General features: G+C 38.8%; 1 protein-coding gene across 1 annotated transcript in view; it reads left to right on the forward strand.

Moving 5' to 3' along the window:
* The window catches only part of LOC150106180 (ionotropic receptor 93a-like), a 125,023-nt gene extending 100,913 nt beyond the window's left edge, over positions 1-24,110 (forward strand). The window contains exons 8-14 of the mRNA XM_090392947.1: positions 1,018-1,118; positions 4,549-4,636; positions 9,486-9,641; positions 14,184-14,346; positions 14,643-14,863; positions 18,535-18,800; positions 22,708-24,110. Coding sequence (XP_090249073.1) covers positions 1,018-1,118; positions 4,549-4,636; positions 9,486-9,641; positions 14,184-14,346; positions 14,643-14,863; positions 18,535-18,800; positions 22,708-23,410 — 1,698 coding nt within the window. The 3' untranslated portion in view covers positions 23,411-24,110. The remainder of the gene's footprint in view (positions 1-1,017; positions 1,119-4,548; positions 4,637-9,485; positions 9,642-14,183; positions 14,347-14,642; positions 14,864-18,534; positions 18,801-22,707) is intronic.
* The last annotated feature ends 2,536 nt before the right edge of the window (positions 24,111-26,646 follow it).

Raw genomic sequence — 26,646 nt, forward strand, 5'->3', positions numbered from 1 at the left:
TAGAACAAGTAGACAACTTCATATATTTTGGATCAAAACTAACAGACACGATAGATGAACTCAAACCAATCAAACACCGAATAGCGATAGGATGGCCCACCATGGGAAAATTACAGAAAATCCGGAAAAAAACAAGATATCTAAGCAAGCCAAAGTCAAATTATATGAATCAATAATTATACCAACAGTCATCTATGGAGCAGAAGCGTGGACAGTTAAGAAAAGAGGAGAAAAAACCGCTGGCATTTGAAACTAAATGCTTAAGAAAAATAATCAGAACAAGTTGGATAGAAAAGAAAACAAACAGCGCAGTCAGACAAGAATTATTGTATAAAAAGACAATGATAGAAAAAAACAGAAAACAACAACTGAGATGGTTTGGCCACACTGGACGCAGACAGACTTCCTAACGTCCATCAATACTTTTCCAACTGAGAAAAGAAGACCCGGAAGACCAAGAATTACCTGGCTGAAATTAATAACGAACGTCTCGGGATGCAGAACATATAAGGAACTTTTTCTAACAGCAAGGAATAGAGAAGACTGGAAGATCCTGCTCAAGAGAAGCCTCAACCCGTCTTAGACGGAAGAGAAGAAGAATTCAGTGCGTGGTGAGCACTTAAAAATGAGCGGAAAACAGAAGATAGTCGGAACAAAATAAAAGATAAATATACATTAGCTGTTTTCTAAATCGCATTCTTTGCATTTTTGCAAAAATCTTTCCTGTTAAATTTTAGTCAAATCATTTTACTTATTCCCGTCTGAAAGTTGAGCAAAGCGAAAAAGAAAAGCAAGTTCAAGTGAAAGACAGAATTCTACTGGCTTTAATACTGAAGTATTCTGCCTTTCGTTGTGCGATGTTTCTTTTTCTCGTTTCAGCCTGGGGGGGGGGGGGAGAGGAGATCTGTTTGCTGTTATAAACTTCGAATTAAGTGCTGAAATGTTACTTCTGCTTTTTGGAATATTAAGAAATGATATTAATGCGGTTTAACTAATTATTTATTTGTCTCCCCCCAGTCGTCCCCTGGAGCGAAGATCATGATGAAGAACGGGGAGTTGGACGTCAGCGGGATGGTCATCGATTTCATCCGCGAGATTTCTGTTTCGATGAACTTCACGTAAGTAATTTCCTTTTGTAATAAATACGATCCTCAGTTCATCGTTTGTACGCATTCCATTTAAGCAAATAGACATAACCCTACGGCATAGTGAATAATCTGTTATGTTCTGATACGACACCTGCCAGATGCTTGCATTTCTTTGCGATGTTTCGATCGGTGTTCAACTTAAGATATTCACACCACTAACTGATTCCTGATTTGTTTAATTTGCGTCTCTCCCTCTTACAGGTTTTGGGAAGTTGTCGGATAAGAGTTGTTTTCATTTCAGATTACTTCTTCAAAATTTATATAAACATCCCATAGGGTGATTCAGAGAACACCAGCTCTCGTCCGGGCACAAGATTACACCCCAGTCAGAGCAGCAAAAAAAAAAAAAAAAGGCACAGCACGCAAAAGCTGTCGTAGTGACAAAAATATCGTAAACACGCGATACAAATATTCATGACGACACAGTAAGAGTCTGCATTTCAGCTAATTCACTTATCATAGCATTGCTTAATTTCTATAGGCGTTCATTTATTCTAACTCGTCACTTACTCTCGGATTACGTTCCTGTACTTGTTTAAATCTACCAGCTTCTTTTCCTATTAATACAGATAGACCTTAAAGATTTTGGGGACCAAACAGGGAACCTTTCTTGATTAAATTAATTCCTATTTTTTTTTCCTGAAGCAAGCATCTCGACCGAGGGTTATATACTGATTATCAAATTTTAAGAACAGTAATGTTCTCTAGCTGTACTATAATTGCTGTAAGTGGTAGAAAATAAAGCGTGAAGCTCCTTGTAGAATCCCTGCGTTTATTGATAGAATATGCTAATTTATTTTGTAAAAAAATCCGATGTGGTGTCATAGGGTTCGCTTCACGTTCTTAATATTATATCCCAGTCAAGAATCTTCTTAAATATAAAGCTCATCTAGATATAATAAACAGTGCCATGTTATACAATTCTCTGATATGTGATTATCAGGAAAGCTACTTGCGAATTGAGGAACTTACGCTGGAACCAAATACAATAGCGTATTTATTATTACAAGTGATCTTCAGGGAGTCTGAAACTCATCGCCGGACGCTACGTATCATATCTTCTCTTGGATATGATATCTTCTTTTCTCACACTACCTGCACTCACCACCTCCAAAGACAAGCCATTCTATTCACGCTCCACCGCTCTATGAGAGAAAAATCTAGCCCTTACCCTTTTCTTCACTACATTCATTCTCAACTTCCATGGATGCTCTCATTAAAATGAAAAATTCCATTTATTGCTATCTATCACCAGTAGACCAATATTCCATCGATGACTCTTTCAAACCTGCTTGTAGGTCTATCACAATCCCCCTTGTTTCTTCTGACTGCAAGTCAGAAGAAATAAGGGGAATTATGATCTGTAGTCCAGAAATTCTTACCCCGTCATAATTTACATTGTACAGTCCCAATATCATATTTAAACTCTCCTTTGCACCTCATCTTCTCCACTCTATTGCATCACCTCAGAAATCAGGGGATCAGATCTGCACATAATAGTCTAGATGAGGTCGCATTAAAGCGTTGTAAAGGAGAAAAATGACCTCATTATTCTTACGTGTCGACATTCGTTTCAGCGTTGAAATTATCTTCTGAATTGTACTTGCAATTTTGCTACATGACCCCTGAAAGTCAATTATCCACTAAAATTCCGAGATCCCTACCCTGGCCAGTTTCTTCTCTTCATACTCCCGCCAATATAATACACCATTGGATAGCTCATTGTACCAAAGTGCATACCTTTACGTTTACTAACATTGAACTGATAGCCATTTTTACCTGCACAAACGTCTGGCCTATTCAAATGATTCTGCAAGTATTACATATCGCTAGATATTAATAGGTCCTGATTATTCTATCTCTGAATCATCACCAAATTACTGTGTATCACATGTTAAATCCTTGGCAATAAATACTGAATAATAATGGACCAAGGACTGATCCTTGATTACGCCACTACTTATCTTAAATCTTGCCGACTCACATCCCCCATAATCTACTTTTTGATATCCGTCACTCAGCCATCATGTAATCCCATATCTCCTAACTTATGCAGCAGCCTTCCATGCTGAATCCTATCAAACGCTTTAGAAAAGTCCAAAAGTATCATCGCGTAACCATCGTCTAATTTAACTGTGATAGTATAATGAAATGTGAGCAAGTTACTCTAACATGACCATACCTTAGTAAACCTATTCTGTTCATTGCAAACTACATATTCTCTGTGAACTTATTTGTATGTGATCTCTTACCAACCTTTCCAAAATCTTCACCACCAGTCCAAAGATACTGATAGGTCTATAGTAAGATACATCAATTTTTCTCCTCCCTTGTGCAATGGGATTATGATACATTCTTTCCATTCCTGTGGAATCTTCCCTGTGCTGACACTAAAAATGATACAGCCTGGTCAAAGGAAAAAAAGGAACATCTTTCGATCTTCCTGCAGTTGGAAATGTAACTTCAAATCATACAGGAAAGTGCGGACAAAAAAACAATTACTTCTAGTTTCTACAGACTATTGTTAAAAATTATCACGAAATACTTTCTTATAAAAATACAGGGTAATGAAATGCCGCTCATCCACAATTTGGTGTCTGTAATAACTTGCAAAGCTTTCATGAGGAAACACCTGAGGAGGCACCGATTGGTGTAGAACACAGTTTGAAATCAGCAAAGCTTTTTTCAACGATCGATTCATCTTAGTGGTGCATCCCACTAAGTGAAATGTGCTTATTCATCAAATCATAATCCCGCATTACCTTAGTAATGAGGGATCATGATTGGGTGCAGCCAGATGAGAAGCACTTTGGAAGGAAGAAAAGAAATACTTGTTACAGCTGAATTCAACAGATTTAAAAGTCTTTAAGAAAAACAACCAAAATGAGATTTCGGAAAAAAAAAAAAGACAAATAATAAAACGATAAAATTGAATTTCTTCACATGACTCAATTCATCAGTGACTTTGGTGGGCAGCGTTCGGTTGTTTAAAATTACGGCCAAAGCAAGCCCAAATTATTATGTTAATTGGAGATCTAAAGTTCGCAGAAGAAAAATCAGATTATCACAGAAGAAAACGAAGCTGATATTATTAAATGTCTTCTGATATAACGTTATGTTGTACTTATTAATGAAACTGATGAAGTTCCTTGGGAAAGTTTTCGCGAAATAGAGGTTAGCGTGATTTAGATATCATCTCCGTTGACCAATTGGATTAACACAGACCAAGGTTTCTTTTCCTTTTTTTGGTGTAAGTCAGAATAAGAAATAGCAATGATAACATATTGCGCATATCATGACTATCCCAAACGGACCTTACCGATAACATAAATGATTTGATTAATGGGTTGTATTTCTCAAGACAGTCAGCTTTAAAATAAGTTTCTTCCCTCTTCGTTAGGTACGATTGGGTGCAGCCAGATGAGAAGCACTTTGGAATGAAGAAAGGAAATACTTGGAACGGCTTGCTCGGCTTGTTGCAATCCAATGTGAGTATAATTTTGCATCCACTCATACTTCGTATTAAATCCTAAATTGATCGTATGAACTTTTCCGTACGAATGGTTTAAAATATTCCAATGGTGATCCTTTGACACAAGAATCCTTATTTGTAAAGATATCTTGAATATTCAACTTTAAAAGTGTTCGAAGCCGTTTCTTATTCGAGGTATGAAGTCCCCCCCCCCTTTTAGCTTGTGAATTATTCGCAGTCATCGACACTTGAAAAGCAATTGGGGAAATAGGTGCTGTCTCGTGTGATCAACTTGATCAGGATAACTGCAACCAATTGCAATCTTCTCATCATGTCCAGAAATTCATACACTTCCCTGCTTTTCAGGATGAGTTTGCAATCACCAGGACGTTTAGCATTGATATTGTTTCAATGTCAACATTCATTCATTGTCCAGCTCCAAACACATCAATCCAAATTATTGTCGTAATCTTTTGTTTCTTCTACCTCATCTCTGCTTTGGAAGAATCCTCCCTATGCAGTATTTCCCATAAGGACTATGACCTCAGCTGTTTAGAAATCATAATTGTATTCCCCCTTCATTACTATACATGCGCTGATATGAGTGCTGGAAGTTTTCTAGTCTCTCGTTCAAGGTGTTTAGATTGAGGAAAAAATCAGTTTTGCGCTGAACAAACTGAGAAAAGAACATTCTGCTGTCCAGAGTGTTTTTTTTTTTTTTCGGGATTTGAGCAGCGACAGTCTTATTCATGTTCATAGGCTGTCTCTATTTTTAATGTGCACAAGAACAAACTATTAGCCCACCCACGGTACTAACGCATTATACGTTTACAAAGGGTGGGAGCCACGTTAAAGAAATCGCTGAAGTGAATTTTTCGATGTGATCCGTAACTGGCCTTTCTTTCTCGTGCAAGGTTTTCTTTTTTTAGGTTTTTTTTTTTTTTTTTGGAAATAAATAATTAAGAAATTAAATAGATGTAGCATTAAAGTTTATTGATAACTTTTATATATTTTCACACAGTTGACTCTTCAACAACGCGTGAGTTGACGGGGGGGTTCCGAGCCCCCGCGTTGTTCGAAAATGAGCCAATAACTTTTGACTCCCCCAAAATTTGACTATTAATAGTCTGTTCACCGGAATTCCATCATTTTAATTCCGGTGAACAGACTATTTCAATGAAGTAAGCTATTGAAAGAAAATCATAAGTACCGTAAGTTTACGTCGTCTGTTTACAAGATGTTTACGTCTAATGTTGTCTTATATGGTATAAAACACTGGAGATATTACACGTATTACTAACACTAGACATCAAAAATAAAAAAGTAATGTGGAAAAAATTAATATTTATTTACGGGTTCACGCATTGATAAGAAAGAAGCAGGAAAGTGATTGCTTTATGATAGCCTAGTGTAATCGATACGATGGCCTCACGGTAGCCTTAGCCTATGCACTAATGAATGAAGCGCTATAAAATTTTTATTTTATTCTAATTAACTAAACAAATTTAACTAATTAATAAATAAGTTAATTTTATACAGTGATGATTTAATACTGCATCTTTACTTCCGTTTACATTTCTCTCAACTGCGAATGGCGCCATGTACGGTCTGTAAATGCTTGTATGCGTACGTTTTGATAAATCTTAACTTTTATAATAGATCTGTGTATATTATTATTATTATTATTATTAATAAGAGAAACCGTCAGGGAGTCAGAGACTCATTGAGGGAGGCCACATACTACACGCACACCAGCTATCATACTTATTCTTGAATTCATTCCCACTGCTTGCACTCACAACATCCAATGGCAATCCATTCCAATCACGCACCACCCTCTGAAAGAAACATCTATCCTTCACCCCTTCTTAGCGGTATTCATTCTCAGCTTCCAAGGATGCCTTCTTGTCCTTCCCCACACACACACACTCCATAAAATAAAAAATTCCATCAACCGAAATCCTGTATGATCCTTTCAGAAGTTTGTAAGTCTCAATCATATCATTCATATGATATCAGATTATGGAATTAATATTCCATAATCCTAATATCATTTCCAACACTCTCCTTTACACTGTTTCCAATATATCAGGATCACAACGGAAATCAGAAGACTAGACCAGCGCACAATGGTCCAAGTGAGGTCTTCTCAAGGCCTTGTAAAGAGGCAAAATGCCATCCTTATCTTTACATGTGAACATTCGTTTCAGCATTGCAATTATCTTTTGAGTTGTATTGGCAATCTTTGCTACACGATCCCTGAACTTCATTTTCTTATATACTAACACGCCAAGATCCCTAGCCTCATCAGTTTCTTCAAGCATAATCCAACCAATATAATACGACATTCGATATCTAATCATGCCGAAGTGGATGACTTTACATTTACTGACATTGAACTGACACCCATTTTCCCACGCCCACAATTCCAGCCTATCCAAATCATTCTGCAAGTACAACATATCAACAGCATTCCTGATTACTCAACCTATCTCTGCATCATCAGCAAATAGCTCTATGTTGCATGTCATATCCTTTCCAATATCCTTAATGTACAGATTGAATAAAAATGGACCAAGCACTGATCCTTGTGGTACACCACTTATTACCTTAAACCTTGCAGACTCACATCTATCACATTTTACGGTAGTAGACTAGTATCTACATATATTTTATGAATTCATGACATACTTAACCCTTTCTTCATTTTTGCGATAATTCTAGGCTAAGCGGTTCGCCTGCGAGTTTTTCAAATTGTCCCAAATCTCCAAAAATGTTTCCAATATATTTATTTAAAAACAATACGTTTCTAATTGGACCCGCGCAGTTCAAGGGTCAACTGTATATTTATTAATATTGCAGATCTGAAATATATTCTTAAAATAAAAAATATATTTTAATTCCCCTTTTCTTGCTTTCCTAATCCTTGAGCCTAAACGCTTTTTGCACCTGTCTAGTTACGGCTCTGGGAATGAAAATTTAATAGCTAATTTTAATGAGTTAAAAAATTAAAAACAGCAATCAATGAGTGTCTCAAAATGTACTTCGCATTCCATTCTTCAACTCTGAATCCCAGAACCGAAAACATTGCATTTTCCATTCCATTTCTCGTCCATCTTAGACAGTTCGAGTTCCCTAATTAGGGGTTTTAAGCAACAAATGAAGTCTGTTTGCTACTCGTCTGTTGTATTTCCCTCAGGGCAAGTATCTCATACTCCTACACTTCCTGAAAGGCACCCACCCAATAAACGACAGCCGCCAGTATGGATCCCGTAGCTGCAGATGAACAGGAGATCTGATCACATATGCCACCCATCTCTATTACTCTGGACAAATGCCATGGAGTATTTCGGCGAATCTCAAACGGTTGCATTTGATATTTCCAAAGCTTTTCACCAGGTCTGGCACAAAGGCTTACTAAGTAAACTACCATCGTTTGGTCGGTCTCAGGACTTCTTTGGTTGGATTGCCAGTTTTCTGTCTGGACGCACACTATGTGTGGTGGTGGATGGTTCTGTGTCCTCTCACCCTTCAACTAATGCTTGGGTTCCAAAAGGTGCTTTCCTCCCACCATCCATCTTTCTTCTATACATCAATGACCCACTTCAGTTGACCTCCAATCCAATAAACAGTTTGGTAGTTATTTCACTCCTCCCTTTCATTTGATAAACCTCACTCTATGCAACTTAACTCAACCTACAAAACATCAACCATCACTGCCCTCAATTCTGATCTCCAAGCCATCCTCCAATGGGGGTTCAGATAACCTAATCAATTTCAATGCTAATAAAACCTTCTACTGTCTTATTTCTCATAAAAAAGAACCATTTTCTCCTAGTATTATTTTTGACACCACCCAAATTTGCAGACAATTTGAGATTTCTCTTTTTGGAATTACCCTTATACAAATCACTTATCCGCCCAACTATCGAATACTGCTCCCACATATGGGATGGCCCCCAAAAGCTCCCTCAAATGCGCGACTCAATAAAGAGGAGAGCAATCAGACTTATTAATGACCAATCTCTTACCAACTCACACCCCCCCCACTTTCGCATAGACGATCGATCTCCGCACCGTGTGTATTCTACAAATATTCCATGGGAAATGTTCATCTGAAACAGCATCAATAATTTCCCCACTTAGTACTAAGATCGTTGGAACACGTGCAGCTGCTGCTGAACATCTCTTCACAGTACGCCCTGAAACCCACAGAACAAGTTTCTTTTCCCTACTCCATCCCTGCTACTGCTGTATTGTGGAATAGTCTTCCCCCCCCCCCGATGTGTTTCCCAAGGAATATAATATACAGACTTAAATCAAATGTGAAGAAGTTCCTCCTTTTCCAACCCACGACCCACACACGGTACTAACGCACTATAGGTTGATCAACCAACCTCTCGTGCATGGGCTCAACATAAATCTCATACTGTACATATTTGTTCACAGGGGCGGTTTGGCTTTTTTTTTCTTCAGAGACGAAACAGCAGAGTTTCCGGGATTAAAAACCCTCCATCTCTATGAGGCAGGCTACCTTACCTTTAACTGAAAACTCATAAAAATGGTTCTTCGTGTCACTGCGAGTTGAGCCGAACCCAGGTCTTTCTAGCCAAAGGCTCCATGGAAATCAAGTGAGCTATTTAAGCTCTAGTACATTTTAAAATTATTAATTCTGTTTGGTGTATATTTTTAAAAATTCTTAATTTTTAAAATACCATTTTAATGTTTTTCATAATTAACTGCAGCCAGCTACGCGTTTCTTCGTTTGAATTATCTGATCCTGTGATTGGTTGGTTGTGCTAAACACAGACCGAATGTTCTTCTTAATAACTGCATCTCTAATCTTCCTTTTTCTTTCCTCTTAGAAAATCGACATTGCCGCGCAAGCATTCTACATGACTAATGAAAGGTTAGAAGTGGCGAATTTTTCCAATGCCATCGACGAGACTCCTTACGCCCTGTTCGTGCAGAGACCAGAACAAGAACACAACTACCTCTTTCTGGCTCCATTCACCTACGATGTACGTAAGATTTTCGTTTATATAATTGTTAAATATAAGTGAGATTAAGCCGTGAAAATGATGATGCATTACAGCAGCGATAGGTACGGGTTAAACGTGAACTCGAAACGCACCACAAATAACTTTTCTTTTGCCACGTTCACTTGAAAAATAATCAATATCGGGATCTTCACCCGTGATTGTAACGCCAATAATGATTGGTGCCGTCTGAAGGAATTTTATATCACAAACGTCGGTAAGTGAAATGAGCTCGTTCTAAAGAATTCCCCGCAGCATATTTTTGAACTAATTGGAAAACTATTCAGATCATTACTGCGTAGTTGCTTTTGTCACTTTTCATAATAATTCCTTGGTTTATGAGCTGTTTCGGTAATTGGATTTGAAGTACAGAAAGTGTGTTTAATTGTTCGCTGACACGAAGGTTTGAGTCAATCCGTGTTTTTCACTCTTGGCCTCGCGCTATTTTGCGAAAACATCTTAACCTTTAAATAACGCGCGTTGCGTCCGATCGATTTTTAGTGATCATAAAATGGATAGGGTTTCACTCCTTCCTCCCTCCCTCTCTCTAAGAGTTTTCTGACTGTTATAGCTAGTAATAACAGCATTTTCGGGTCGATGTTGTTATACTGTCTTGTGAATATCAAAATTCATTCTTTCGAATGTGGGTCGGATCTCCTTTTAAACCACAGACCTTGAATGTTCATCACCAAACCAGAAAGCATCCAGGAGTGAAGTGTGTCCGTCTGCAGTAAAAGCATTCAGATTTTTCATTGAATTGTGAGCATAACTGAACTGCTTTGAAATAAAAGGAGCATTTTTCGGATTTGATTGATACTATCAATCAAATCCGAAAAATGAAACAGTAGACGCCTGGTAAGAAGGGACTCCTGAACGTTGTCATGTGAAAACCGTGCATCAAAGTTCGCAGTTGTTCAGTATATCCAGTGAGTGATATTTCTAAGAAAAAGTTCAGTTGCTAAGCGGAATTACGAGTATCCGGGTAGAGAAGGAGGGAAAACTTGTGCATTTATGTGTACAGTACGTTTTAAATCTTCGCACGCCTAGTCCCCAGCCCAAGTAGTCACTTGCACACTGCAGAGGAAAGCAAGCTTTTTTTTTTCTTTTTTTAAGTATTAACAAAATCAAAACTAAGCAAAATGTCACGTAAACATAAAATGATAAAGTACATATGTAGTTAGCCATCATTTCTAGTTAACTACATATGTATTTTATACCTTTATTGAAGAAAGGCGATGCAAGAGAGTGCGAAAATTACAGAACTATAGCACTGATTTCTCATGCAAGTAAAGTCTTACTTAAGATCATTCAGAAAAGACTGGAACCATTCATGAAGAGAGAAATGCCAGATGAACAGGCAGGATTTCGAAAAGGCAGAGGAACAAGACATCAGATCGTTAATGTGAGCTGGATAATAGAAAGAGCACAGGAATATCACAAGAATGTCTACCTTTGTTTCCTTGACTATAGTAGGGCTGTTGACTCTGTAGATCATGTGAATCTGTGGAATGTGTTAAAAACAATTGGAGTCCCAGAGCATTTCATTATCCTATGAGGATAATTTATTATGAACAAGAAGCTACTGTTCGAACAGATCTTGGAGAAACTGGGTATTTCACAATAGGTAAAGGGGTGCGACAAGAATGTATTTTATCTCCATACCTGTTTAACTTGTACAGCGAATACATTTTAAGAATGGCAGGGCTGGAGGAGTCTTCAGTTGGAATTAAAATTGGTGGAAAAAATATTAATAATTTGAGGTATGCAGATGATACCACCTTGCTAGCAGAATGCAAAGAAGATTTGGAGGAACTTGTTATGGAAGTTAAAGAAGAAAGTGCTAAATATAGTCTTAAACTTAACCTCAAAAAGACAAAAGTTATGGCAACATGTGAACTTAATAAGTTTGAAGTAGATGGGGAGAAAATGGAAGTAGTTAACAATTTTGTGCTCCTAGGATCCCGAATTGATAAACATGGGTATTGTACTGAAGAAGTTAGAAGACGATTATTACTCGGAAAGAAAGCAATGACAAATTTAAGCAAGATCCTTGAAGATAAAGATATTATCCTCGCAACAAAAATCAGAATCGTGAAAGCAATGGTATTCCCTGTGGTGCTGTATGAATGTGAAAGTTGGACCCTGAGAAGGAGTGAAAGAAGAAAGATGTATTTGAATTATGGGTTTGGAGACGCTTACTAAGAATACCATGGACTGCAAAGCAAACCAATAAATCAGTGATAGACAGAATCAAGCCAGATTGCTCCCTCGAAGCTATGATCATCAAGCAAAAATTGTCATACTTTGGATATATTATGAGAGCAAATGACAGTCTGGAGAAGATGATGATGCTTGCTAAAGTTGATAGAAGCAGGAGAGGAGTAAGACCAAGAATTAGATGGGTAGTTGGAGTTGAAGAAGCAACTAGAATGCGCTTGGAATTTCTGAAAGATATGGCCAGAGACAGATCTGAATGCTCAGAGAATCACCAGGAGTCGAAAACGACTCGATGGAACACAACACACACATATGTAGTTAACTAGAAATTATGTTCTATTGTTTATTGGTGCATCCCCTCCCCCTAATTTATATCCGAGTATTACTCTTGACATGGTGCATGACTGAGCAAATTTGAGATGAAGTTTTCAACGATATTAAAGGGTCCTGTCCTGTGTAAATTTAATAAACAGGTTTTTTATAGAAGCATTTTTGAGTAATCAATATATTTCTAGTTATAAAAAGGGTAAGTTTGACACGTGAATGTTACCTTTTAAAACTACACTGCACTTGGTTTGTTTTTTATTAAATAGCGCAACCCTTTTTTTGAGAGAGAGTGAAACCCAGTTTCTAATCACATAATCAGAGTTGGGCGGTTTGAATGGGTCGAATTTCATTTTCGTACACTGAAAACATAGTGTGGACTCAAAAAATTTTATAAAACTTTTTTCACCACACTGTTACGTAGCTGACTTTACACCAAGGCTCATCGTTTATTCTCCAGAAAGAAAGAAAAAGAGAGAGAAAGAGAGAGAGAGAGGATAAAAGACCGGAACAACGTACATACCGGTCAGAGAACACACACATAATATACTGGGCCCAATGACCTGCGTTGTATTTCCAACCTTTACATCTAGGACGACTCGAGTTGCCTGATTTTACTATGAAACCCTCCTTCCGCGAATTCAACATCTGTTTTAATGTTTAAACTACAGCTTAGCGTACGTACAATAATCCCCCCCCCCTTCTTTCATGGACACATGAAAACAGATGCTGCAGTAATCATACGTGATGTATTTTCTCCTTGAGGAAGTATTTATAAAGAGGAGCCCACTTCGAACTATTAGCTTCCTGCGTTTAGTCCACGAGACAATGTCCCACCTCCCGTATAAGACAAGTCGCTTTCTAAAGAGTGAAAAAAACACCCATCGATCAAGTTCCATTTTCTGGCGTTGATAAAGAACCCATTGTTCTTATCAGAACATAATTACGGACACCCTGCAGATGGTCTTTGGTTTTCGTGTAGCCTGCACAAAGTGAAAAGACTAAAAATAAACTCGTAACAGCGCATTGACGGGAGTTGAGCGGGATAGCATTCTCAACACATCGTATCATGTCGCAATTGACAGCATCATCCATAAACTTCAAGTAAATAATTGCCCTTCTTGGCGTGAAATGGAGAAATAGGTGCCGTGCACCGCAGAAATATCGTATCATGTGGTTCATTCGTCAGCCTTTTACAATTCCACACGCCCGATGATTTTCATGGTCGAAACGTCACGTTAAATAATGCGGACAATACGGACACTATGACATTCCTTTTCCGATTTCGCTGAAGTGACTCCTATCCCAGTTTATTTAAGGGATATTTCTGTGGCAGAAATGTTTTTTCTGATGAATTTTTTCCGGTGATCACGTAAAAAACTGAATTCAAAACTTAAACCACAGTAGCTAATAAAGAGGGGAGGAGCTGTCAATCGCACGATCTGTATGATTCGTACTCGAAATATCAGACAAGTGCTGTAGAAGATAAATGTAGCCTCTCTGTTTATTCCCACCTCTTGCACTGTCAAATACACTAAACACATTAAAATTACAGTTTATAAGTTTTAAAAAAGATTTAATAATCTCATGTATATTAAAATGACGGAAATATATTCATGTCCCAGCAAGAATCGCGTGTTATAGATTCTAAACTAAAATAACCTATGGAAAACTTAACATATTCATTGTCTTTTTGACACGCGCGCACACATACAGAGAGAGAGAGAGAGATTGGTGCAGCTGTAACATCAGCACTGCAAAGTGCATCGATTTCCTGGACCGATGTTCAGTTCTCTACTGATGTTCACCTCAGAGCGCACCAACCCACCTGTCAATCCCCAGCATAATCGTTTCGGCCAATCAGACCGGAGTTAGAACCCCGGTAAAATTTATGATCGCAAAAATTCGTTAATTGAGTGAACAATTTTAATAATATGATAGAAATGTATCACTAACGCATCGTCTTTATCCTCTCATACTCAGACCTGGCTGTGTGTTCTGGTCGCTGTGGTGGTCATGGGTCCCGTGATGAACATCATTCATAGAAGCAGCAAATACTACACTTTTTACGAAATGCGTGACGACAAGGGGCTGTTCCGTTTGTCCAACTGCGCTTGGTACTGCTTTGGCGCCATCGTCCAGCAAGGTAAGTCAGCAACATCCACCGTATTGCTTAATAAACAGAGCATTTCCCATAAAATAAATGGAGCATTTGACGTTAATGCAGATTCGGTGGCCAAAACTCTATCGTTTAACTTGTGTCACTGTAAAAAAAGTAATGTTTTCTGTCACATGCTCCCTCAACATTCTCATGTTAATGTTGAAGAGAGCTCATCCCCACCGAAATAAAAGGGGGAGGGGGAGACTTACGCCTTCTGTGATATGCTATTTTGCCACGGGATGAACTTCGTAAATGTTAATAATCGATGTGCTCTCTTACAGGAGGATCTTATTTACCCGTTGCCCTCTCTGGGAGGATCCTGGTTGGATTTTGGTGGATTTTTGTCATTGTTACCGTGACGACGTACAGCGGAAACCTGGTGGCTGTCTTGACTTTTCCGAAAATACGCAACAACATGAATTCTTTTGATGATCTCATTTCTGCCCGTGGTTATAAGAAGTGGGGCGTGTTTGAGGGAGAAGCTATTCTCGAATTTTTTAAGGTATATGCACAATTCAATTTCCATTGTAATGTGTGTGTTTTCTCACATGACAAACCACTTAAATAATTAAGGACACACAAAGACACTTAAATTGTGTGTGTGTGTGTGTGTGTGTGTGCGTGCGTAATGAATACGCAATAAGAGCCTTTATATCTGGATGATTTTATCCCTGTAATCATTTGTGAGGATTTAAGTTAAAATATGATGAAGGTTAAAGAAAATTACTCGCATTTTTTTTAACCTTCATCATAAATCATCATCAGAAATATTTGGAAAAACAAGAATTTGTCAATAAAAACGAAAATGAGAATATTTAACTCAAATGTAAAGGCAATACTAATGTATGGATCAGAAACGTGGATGTTAAACGAAAAGATAGTTAACAGTGCCCAGGTCTTCCTAAACAAGTGTTTAAGAATGATAGTGGGAATAGATTGGCTAAAACAAATATCAAACGAAGAACTATGGCAGAGAACAAACCAGAAACCCATGTTGCAACGGATACGTGAAAGGAAATGGAGATGGTTGGGGCATGTGTTGAGGAAAGAAGATAAAATAATAGTAAAACAGGCTCTAGATTGGAACCCACAGGGTAAAAGAAGACGAGGAAGGCTAAGAGAAACATGGAAAAGAACAATACTGAAAGAAATAACAAATATTAATAAAAACTGGAACCAAATAAAAGCAGAAGCAAAAAACAGAGTCCGGTGGAAAATGGTGGTGGAAGACCTATGCTCCCAGGTGGAGTGAAGAGGATTAAGTAAGTAAAGAAAATTACAATCATAATCAGGAATTATCATGCCACAGATCCCTTTTTAAGGAACATCCCTAGTGTCTACAGTCTACAAATTCTTAATCTGTCTTCATAATCAGTATTCCACAATCCTGATATCATTTTTAACACTTTCTCTCTCCACTGTATCGGAATCACAACAGAAATCAGACTAGTCTTATCTACGCCTTGTAAACAGGCAAAATGACTTCCTTATCTTTACATATCACGGTTCGTTTCAACATTCCAATTATCCTCCAAGTTGCATTTGCAATCTTTGCTATACAGCCCTTGAACTTCAACTTCCTGTCTACTAAAACTTCAAGATCCCTAGCCTGATCGGTTCCTTCCCACCAAAGTGAATGACTTTACATTCACTAACATTGGATTGAAATCCGTTGTTCCCTTGCCCACAATTCCAGCCTATTCAAATCATTCTGTAAGTATTGCATATCAACCGCATTCCTGATTACCTTGCCTATCTTTGCATCGTTCAGCAAATAGCTGTCTCCTGTCAAACGTTTCCCAATGGCATTAATATAAAGATTGAATAACAATGGAGTGATCGTTGTGGCGCACCTATGGTTGCCGTAAATCGTGCAGACTCGCATCGCTCATGTATCAATTTTTGCTATCTGTCATCCAGCCATCCTCTTATCCCCGCTAACATTTTATAATCCATCCCCATATTCTCCAATTTATGTCTTAGCAAAATCCACAAGTATCATGGTGTATAAATTCCCCTGATTTAATTCAACGGTTAGTTTATTATAGAATATGACCAAGCTGCTTAAGTTGACCTCTTCTGCTGTTCATTGCAAAACATAGATTCACTGTCAACCCATTTAAATGCGATCCCCACCAACTTTTCCAAAATCTTTATGCCCCACTCTAGAAATACTGATAGGACTGTAGTTGAATACACGTCTTTGCACCATCCTTGTGCAATGGGATTACTATACATTCCTTCCACTAATGTGAAATCTTCCCTGTTCCGAGACTCAAATTATTCATCTGGTCATAGTTATAGTCATTTCAGCCAAACACTCTTTTGGCATCGTGCTGATATCCTACCATTACTGAATTCTTATTCAGTTTGTGCCTCCTCCTCATAAACATGAGTTTCTTCATCCTGTGACGAGGTAGCAGTGGGCTCAATGTTGTATACATCAGGTTGATAGCTTTTCGCGCAATCATTAGTTGAACAATCTGTTCTTCTTCTATCACTATACCATCTGTATTTAGTCGTTATTCTTTCATATTCTTTCTTTTACTTGTAATATAACGAATGAATTCTTTTGGGTTGTCTCCTGGAGTTTCTCATCATACTCAGACTTTGCTTTCCGTACAGTTGTAACTCTTTTAGCCTGCGCCTTATAATTTTCATAACTGACATCATGTCACTTATCTTATTCCTTTCACATCTTTTTTTAGGATCTCATGCTTAAGAATATTACACATTTTTCCTACCCTTTTTTATTCTTCAAACTCAAGGGACACATTTCGATATCTTTTAAGTATTTTAAACACTTCCTACGCGCCCTGTCGATATCCTTTCCTTCTAATAACCGATACCATGGTGCAGGACTGACATATTGCTGGGACGTATTCATGACCGTAATCCGTGTGTGTGTTCACGGGGCCAGTTTGCTGTTCTGCGGGACGAAAAAACCCTAGTTTCCGGGTTCACCCGGAAAATAGGGGGGCCCCTACCTCCGTATCAGACCGGCTAACTCACCTTTAGCATACACCTCAGTTGGTCCCAATTTACTGCTTTGTAGTTCAGCGTTTCCGAATTCAACATTCATACCACTTCCTAAGTCAGTACACCATGATCAGTCACCAACCGGAAGCCCCCCCCCCCGACACTAAAACAGATCTAACACTCTTTGATCCCAAGTTCCTTCTGTGACATGCTGCTTGAGGAAATTGCCTAGCAATAGATCAATAAATTCAGTTTCATTCTTCCCTCATAGCTACCCAATCAACGTTGGGATAATTAAAGTCCTCCATTGTGATTACTCGTTTCGCACCCATCATCTTTATTTGGTGATGCATTTTTTCGTCACTAGTATCCGATCCAGCATGTCTGTAACAACATCCAGCTATGAATTTGATGTTTGTGGACTCCACCTCACACCAGATGGGTGTGAGGTGGAGTAATAGTGGAAAATTGTTACTACTATTGTAGTCATAGGTTCAGCTGTAACTGGATTCAAATCATCATGTCTGTCTGTCTGTCTTTATCGGAGCAAATTGTTCTCGATTTCGTTGTTCTTCTTTTAAGCGTTCCTTTTTTTTTGTGTGTGTGCGCGCGCGCGTTTCTGGAGCCATTTTACAGCTCTATTTAACACTGCAATACCTCAAAAAAAATTACGAAAACACTAAATATTCTCTTCCGTCCTCAAGAACGGTTGAATCCCGCGTGGATAAGTGCCTTCCACCGTTCTGCCCAAAGCAAGCTCTTTCATGCGAACAGTTTCGGAAGTGTAGTGCAGTGCAGTTCTAAGGACCTTACGCTATGTTAATCTTGGTCTTTTCCAAATATTCTAAATACAAGAAAATCTGCACTAATATAAAATATTAATTTTCTAATGGAGAAAAGTCATCAATTTTACATCTACGCTAAACTCACGGCGCACTCACAATGTCTGTATATCTACAATTACGCTATTAAATACAATACATTCACTAAAACTACAGTAATATACTTAAAATACACCAATTAATTTATGAAAACTAAGTATATCAGAAAATGCTAATCAATATTACCGGCTTCCTAAAAACACGACCGCACACAAGATAGCCTCGAACCAGACTGATTTATTTCATATTTCAAAGTCTCATAACTTGAGAATGAATGCATGAGAATCGTAATTACATTTTTTTTTAAATTTAGAATGCCGAGCCAAACAGTATAATGAACGAAGTGTGGAAAGGGGTTAAGATTTTCAAGAAAACCGACCAAGAGCAGGTCTTGAAAGATGTTCGCAGAGGTAGAACCATTCTCATCGGTTCCAAGTATGAGCTGCTGGAGTTCCAAGGCGAGTACTACAACGAGACCGGCAAATGCGGTTACCTCATCGGCAGCGATGACGTCGTTAAAAAACCCGTTTCTGTGGCGGTTCCTAAAAACTGGCCTTATCTCGAAAAACTGAACGAAGAGTAAGTTACACGGCCATTTTAAACTATCCTTTGCTAATGACGTGCGGCCTTAGCACAAAAGTTTATTGTTATTTAACATTTTTTTTGTTTTTCCTTTGAGAATCCCATTGCATAATAATGAAACAAGTTTCTGACAAATTTCACTGTCGTTACCGAAAAATAAAACTAATGATGTGGATCCAGAATATCATATAGCCAAAGGTAGAAAGAGAGCCACAAGATGTAAATATTCCCGTTATAACAGAACGAAGCAGATCCGTTGTTTTCATTCTGTTCGAAAAGGCTGTGAAACCTCATTTAAGCCTCAAGAAAAGGCTTCGCACTCCTGGGCAGAGCTTGTAAACCAAGGCAACTCGGATGATAAGCTCGCCGGTAAATTTTCGAAACGAAGTTTCTTTCTAAGTCTGGCTATAAAATATGGCTGGATCCATAATATAGATCATCAATTTTCACTTTCGTTATTTTATTTCTCTAATTCATTCATTTCATCAACATTTTCCAGTATGCTGAGAGATTGGTTCTTTACATACAATACTATTTCTGTAGTGGGTCTGCCTGAAACGACACGAACATGTACCGACAAGTTTCATTCTCTTTATTGCAAAATGAACTGAAAGGAAACCACAGAGTTTCCTTTCAGTTCAGCAACAGCAGGAGCTGTTAAGTGTTCACAGTACTGTTGTTGAAAGAATACATGCAGAGGTTAAGTTATTCTACAGCGTAATCAAAGCATTTACAATCATCCCACTGGATTATCGCTCTTAACTCAAAGGATTCTGTGTGATCTGTCATTCAAAAGAAAATTTCTACTTTCATTTGTGACCCTCTTTCGTTATTCCTTCTCAGAGAAAGTTTCGTTTGTGTTTTGTTTTAATTCTGTCTGAAATTGTTCATAACAGTGGGCTAATTATTCATCGCACTCATGACGCTTATTGATTTGTGCTTTGTTCATCGTTTACAGATATTTATGAGTGTGGACGGGAGGAGAACTTCTGATTGGACCAGTAGCTACAAAGGCTTCTGCGATGGGTTTTATTCCCTGGAGAAACGAAACCATATCTTTGCGATATCAAGATTCAGCACTCGATTACTTTAGTTCGTGGGAAGGTTTATTTCAATTGCACGAGACTTGTGAACTTATATTGCTTTTACACCCAAATTTTGAATTCTAACACAATATGAAGAAAACTGATGGGCGGAAAAGTATCGATATCTTGGAATGGAGACATTGTCCAGTCCTTAGGGATAATCTGCAGCACTACTGGACTCAGTGTAGGATAGACTAAGGCCAGTCCTTTATGTCTGTTAATTGCGCGTGATTTGGCCAGTTTGTGTTCTGCACGGAGTCAATAGAATCGTCTGGGAGGGCAAACCTTGGTCTCGAATGCATTGAGTTCTCCGTCTTAAATGACCCTTTCAGACAATGCATTTCCATCCCTAGATTAAGAAAACAGACACTGCATTCCTTTTCCTCACTGCTCTTTTACTGCCTACATAAAGACGAGGGTGGTCTCAAACGTTCTCGACTATAGATGGCAACACTATCGGCAAGATTTTTTTTTCTTTTGTTGGTACATCTGTCAAAAGCATCGATGTGAAATTTCAAGTCATTCTATCAAGTAGTTTGTTTTATACAGCTGTCTGAAGCTGAGTATTGTCTGTAATCCTTGAAATGGATAAAATTGAGTATCGTGCGGTTATAAAATTCTTTGTAAAAGAAGGTTTCACGCCAAAAGAAATTCATTTAAAGTTCATAAAAGTTTATGGGCATTCTTATCCTTCGTTTACGACAATTAAGAAATCGGCTGCCAATTTTAAACGTGGCCGTACCAGCCTTGAAGGTGATCCACGTGAAGGACGTCAAAAAATGTAACATCAGAAATCTTTGATCATGTTCACGATATGGTATTGGATGACCAGTGAGTCAAATTGCGTAAAATTGCTGAGATTATAGACATTTCAAAAGAACGTGTAGGATATATTTTGCATGAAGAATTGCAAATGAAAAAGCTTTGCGCAAGATGGGTGCGCGCTTGCTCACAACAGATCAAAAATGCACTCGAATGAAAATCTCTGAACAGTGCTTGGAGCGTTTTAACAAGAATAAAACTGATTTTGTGCGTCGATTTATTACTATGGATGAGGCTTGGATTCACCATTACACACCAGAATCCAAACAGCAGTCAAAACTGTGGACAGAAGCCGGTTGCTCAGCGCCAAAGAAGATAAAGTCGGTGCCATCAGCAGGAAAGATCATGGCATCGATGTTTCTGAATACTAAAGGCATTTTGTATTATTTATCCTGAAAAGGGTAAAACATTAACCGGGGAATATTATTCCGATCTTTTAACCAGACCAGACGAAAAAATTTGTGAGAAAAGACCCGGTTTGCAGAAGAAATAAATCACCTTTCATCAGGACAATATACCAGCCCACAAAGGTGATTTGGCAATGGGAAAACTAAGGGATCTGCACTATTAATTGTTGGAACATCCACCCTACTCCACAAATTTGGCTCTCTCTGACTTCTATCGCTTCACAAAACTAAAACTCTTCCTCACTGCTCAGCATTTTTCTTCGAACCAAGAGGTGATTGCAGCTGTAGAGTGGTATTTTGCAGATCTTACTGAGAACCACTACAGGGACTGGATAATGGCGCTGGAGCATCGCTGGAATAAATGTATTAGTCTTAAGGGAGATTATGCTGAAAAATAAAAATAATTTTGAAATTATAAATTCGTTTTTTCATTGTTAGGCCGAGCACCTCACAGATCGCCCTCGTAGCTGAGCTTATCAATCCCGCCCATCACACAGGCTAACAAAATACCAAAAATTGCAAACAGCATACGCGCACTTCAATATCATACCTATTTCAAGCAAAGCCCTCCTCAAAACAGTTCACTTTTTTATTGTTGGTAAATCAGATATGTTTTTCATGACGAAAAAATTTACTTTTCCGATCTCATCATTTCGAAAATGAACAGCCAAGATGTTGACAGAGTAATTAAGGTTTCATGGCATGACAGGCACGGATTTCCGTTATTTTAATCATGGTCGCAACCCTTCCGAACCGTTTAACATTGTCTGAAATGAGGCTCTCACTTCCAATCATCCGTTATCCATCTAGTAACTCGCCTAAATCTTTTCGCACCAATCCAGCGTATTCACTGAAGTCAGATTGAAGCGATATCTTTATCGTTCTTTTTGTTCGCTGAAGCCTTTCGTAGGCGGACAAATGTAAAATGATCATCTTAACCATCCCTACTCCTGAAACGTGTCCCAGAGACGACTGGCATAACTAATTGCGTTTGATTTCTTCCCCACCTTCACACACCTTTATGCATTCATGCACTCTCCTCTGGGATGACGTTTCAGGACTAGTGAGAGTGGTTAAGATGATCGCTTTATGCCCGTCCGTCTATGAAAGGTTCCCGCTTATCTTACATTAGCAACGTGGGTAAGCTAGCAAGGTTCCGAAAGAATCCTGAAACTACTTTCGGGAACTAAACGGGAACTTCTTCAGACCACTACACGTCTGCAATACGCGAAGATCACGATCTCACACCGGTCGATGAAATTCCTCAATTATCTAAGGATATTCACAAAATATCGACGCCCAACGTAGGATTCGAAACCAGTATTCTGTTGGATGGTGTTGTAAGACACAAAAGCTAATCAAATATTGCGGCAATACTTGGGAAGAGAAAGAAATTTATTTATTTATTTATTTGTGCGTATTAGATTTATTTCAGTCAAACTCGTGGGTCAAGCTCACGAGTCGATGAGTCGAAGAAAATTAAACTCGTCTCTGCTGTTATTATTCAATTGTCGAGCACCGAAATGTCATAATGAGCAGTTTCTAAACGATAACCTCCGTTCATAGTTTTCTTTGTTTCTTCCCATCCAGGATCAGCAGACTGGTGGAGAGCGGTCTCTTCATACGATGGAGAAAAGCCGTGCTCCCGCCCGACAACGAGTGCACGGTGTCGTCGAAGCCTCAAGCAGGAGACACGCGCAAGATCGACATCATGCAAATGATGGGCTCGTTCTTCATCCTGGGATTCGGATTCGGAGGAGCTCTCATCGCTCTGCTCGTCGAATTCTTTTATTCCCGTTGGCGGCGATCGTCTCATTCCTCGGGAGGCTTCTTCGCGCGGAATCTACAGTTCGGAGGGTACAAGAACGGATCTATGAAGCAGGGAAAGATTTTTCCGTCGAACAAACGTCTGGGAAGATTAGACCACCCTGCTAAACCGCGTCGCCATTCGAAACCACGGAGATCCAACCGTCGATCCACCGATGACCGCCCAAGAAATCACGAGCGCAGACGAGATGACGACCATTCCCGCAGGAGAAAAGACGAGGATGAGTACCGTCGGAGGAGAAAAGACGAGGATGAGTACCGTCGGAGGAGAGAAGACGAAGACCGCGACCAGTACGGGAGCGAGTACAGCAGAACGGACAACTACACGAGCCAGTACGGAGGGTTCTCGAGAGACACGCGGAAGAAGGACGACAAGCGCCATAACGAGCGCAACAAAGATCGCGATGACGGCAGAAGAGAAAGCGGAAACGAAAACTCCTACTTCACTTACAGCAGCAGATATTAGAAAAGGCAGCCGGGCTGCTATGGAAACGCTGTTTGTACTCCCCTCCCTCCCTCCTCCTTTGGCTAAGTGGCTCGATCTATCACTGATCCAGGAGAGCGACACTCACCAGTTGTCCTGAAAATGTCATTCAGAATGATATTCTCACACTAAAAGGGGGAGGAGGGAGTCATATTCCTTATGTATGCACGACACACACACAAACGAACTGAAAGAAAGAAAAAACATCTTCGCCGCATGCAACACAAGATGCCTTTGTGCCTATCGGTGAAGGTTGTCGTCCGCAGGGACGAAACCCGTTCTCAAAGAGAATTTTTTTTTCCTCCTAACGCGTCCTACATTGCGTGATGACGTCAGAGAGTCATCAGACTTATTCGTCTGTCGACGAGTATTGTTCAGATGGAGAAAATTTAACCACTATTTTCTTATGTATGTGATTTCTAAAAGACTGTTCGAAGTAAAACCAAGTTCAAAAGTTGTTCGTGTTAAACCGCGGAGAGACTCTTTCACCAGTATTGGATCAAAATCTGTCCTGGCAGATATTTTTATGCGGTAAATTTAGTAGAATCGTTCGTGTTTTAGCACCTGGATTCAACACTTCTCGAAACCACATCCACGATTCATTAGAAGCACTTTTTTTTTTGTTTCTTTCTCACTCCCTCCTCAAACATTAAGATTTGTAAGATCGAGTGTGTAACAGAATGTGTCAAACAATCACGTATAAAAATTATTCTCTTCTTGGAATCTAAAATAAGTGAATATGTTAACTTCAGTAAGTTAGTTTAGCATCTGCGAAGAGCCGCACATTTAAACATTTTATGGCCAACAAAATATGGAAAAAGAGAATATTTACAAGCTTTTTTGATGAATCGTATTCTACTACAAACAAAAAAAGGAATCGTGAGTTAAAAAAAAAAACTCCACACAAGTAAGAGACAATGTAACAGAAGCTCCCGATTAAAACCTCGTGGGTGTTCTCTAGAATTCGGCAGCTAATCAGGCCTTCAAATTCTTTCAGTTGCATTTGAGAGCAAATCTCGAATTGTCTGGCAGGGAAGGAAACAAAACCTTGAGGAGTCTTTTTCCGACCACACGTTTTTGGCGTGATGAGTTCTCACGATACCACAACTTCGTTCGCCCTGTCAGAATTCTCGGGACGCCTGCCTGTCTTGAGATATGCTCAAAAGACGTGCCTAATGGAATTGATCTCATTATCAAGAGTATTCTTTTGTCCTCTACTATTTATTATACGGGGATCTACGAGTGCTCGCCGAAATCACTTTACGTTTCGATGAACATGATTCATGGGAGGTCAACTGCTTCTGAAAGTGAGTCACAGTGAGGGAGCTTTTACTCTGGTGTTTGCCACAAGACGTTTCCGTCCAGCATTTTATTAAACAAAAGTAGTTCTTGCCTACTCTCAGACCGAGATGTTTGCACACCTGTACTCTGCCTGCATCAATTCTCACGGATTTAGAAAGGTCCGGATGCGATAAAGCGAATAAATATTCTCAGAATGGTTAAGTATTTATCAACTAAGAAATCGCGTACATGAACAACTCAAGAAAGGATGTTACGACCATTTTATTGCTGCTTTTATCGGTTATTAATCTACGCCACTTAGCAACGCGTTAACGATAATGCATTTTAAATTTATTTTCATCCGCCGTCGGTAACAGAATTTTAAAAAGACACCACCCAATAAGCTCAAGAAAACAGAATCAAACGAATGACGCATTTCTGTTTCACTGAGTCGCTCACTCTATTAAGCAGCAACAGAAATGAATTCGAAAAGAGGTTCGACAACTAATGAATACAGTTAACCGTCCTTTGCAATATTTTTAATTAATTGACTCGTCCACAATTCACTTCGGTAACTGCACGATAGCCATTCTAATATGCTTGGGCGCTATTCTACAGCATGTTTCGTTGCAGCGTTAAAATTCATGACACGCACAGCTGTTGGCAAAGCCTTTTCCGGGAACAGTGCAGCTTTTTAATCCACGTGTTGTTTCCTTAATTTTTTTTTTTTAGCTCCCTGACTCCTGTGCTGTCAGTTAACTTTTGTGACAGAGATGGGGGGGGGGGGATACGGATGATATATGCATTGCCAATAGACACTCGTTATCGAGACCCAAGTTTTAAGGTTAAGGATAGAAGAGTTGCCCTGGTCCAACTGAAAAATATCTTTTCAAGAAGAAATCATGAGATTTTTCAATAAGAAAAAGTTTACATGAAAAAAAAAATAAATGAAGAAGAAAGAAATTATTTTCCAGAAAAGCTTCGGAGGTAAAAATGAAAACACGAAGAATGTTTTCTGCATTGCCAAGAACTAATAAGAGCGAGACTGAGTGACCACCAATGAAGAATAGGAACGCTACTTCGAATGAGAATTTAAAATATATTTTCGTGTTTAATTGTCTGACAAGTTGAAACAAAAACGTTGAATGCGCTCTTTTGAATGGCTTGATCGTATTTCCGGTTCGCCCACCGTATCAGCTGCGTGAATCGGGTAGCCACAAGCGATTTCGATACTTCTGGCTTTTTAACTCGCTCACGTGATATGCTTCGTGTATCCATGGCTTGGTAATTAAAAAAAAAATACATTGAAAACGTCGTATTTTTAATTCGAGGCACTGAAATACCAAGTTCAGAATGCGCATTCTAAACAATTTCTGCGGGAAAAGTTTTTAATGATTTTCTTTCTTCAAATGAAATTACAAAGTATTTTAGGGAATTGTTGCGATGGTACAGACCTGTGCGAATCCTCCCCGATAAATGATCACGTAATGCATAATAATCTTATCCGCGTCGCTAAAGTTATATAACAAAGAGCTCCGCATGGATGACTATATTAGAATATTAAATAAAATCACGCCTAAATGGTAACAGCAAAAATTTAAAAAACGCATTCTTTTCACCAAAATATCTTTTTTAGGAGAAAACGATTTAGCGGAAAGTAAAAAGAAAGTCAAAATGCAGATCGTGTAGAATCTATCTTAATCGTTTTAGTCTTTAGATTTCTTTTTCCTGTCTCGAGACTTCTCACATCTCTACAGTTATTAGGTACACTACAAAAAATGTCTTCGAGAGAACTCTGGCAACTTTCTTGAAAGGATTTATACCAGTTACTAGCATACATTGTTTACAAAAGACAGTATGATAAAATGCCTTCAATATTTCGGTTGGTTGATAGACGACTGAACATCGTAAAAGGTTACCCCCCCCCCGTCTTTCGC

This window comes from Typopeltis vanoorti, chromosome 5 (assembly GCF_054136105.1).
Source record: "Typopeltis vanoorti isolate ZY-2024b chromosome 5, IOZ_Tvanoo_1.0, whole genome shotgun sequence".
Lineage (NCBI taxonomy): Eukaryota > Metazoa > Arthropoda > Arachnida > Uropygi > Thelyphonidae > Typopeltis > Typopeltis vanoorti.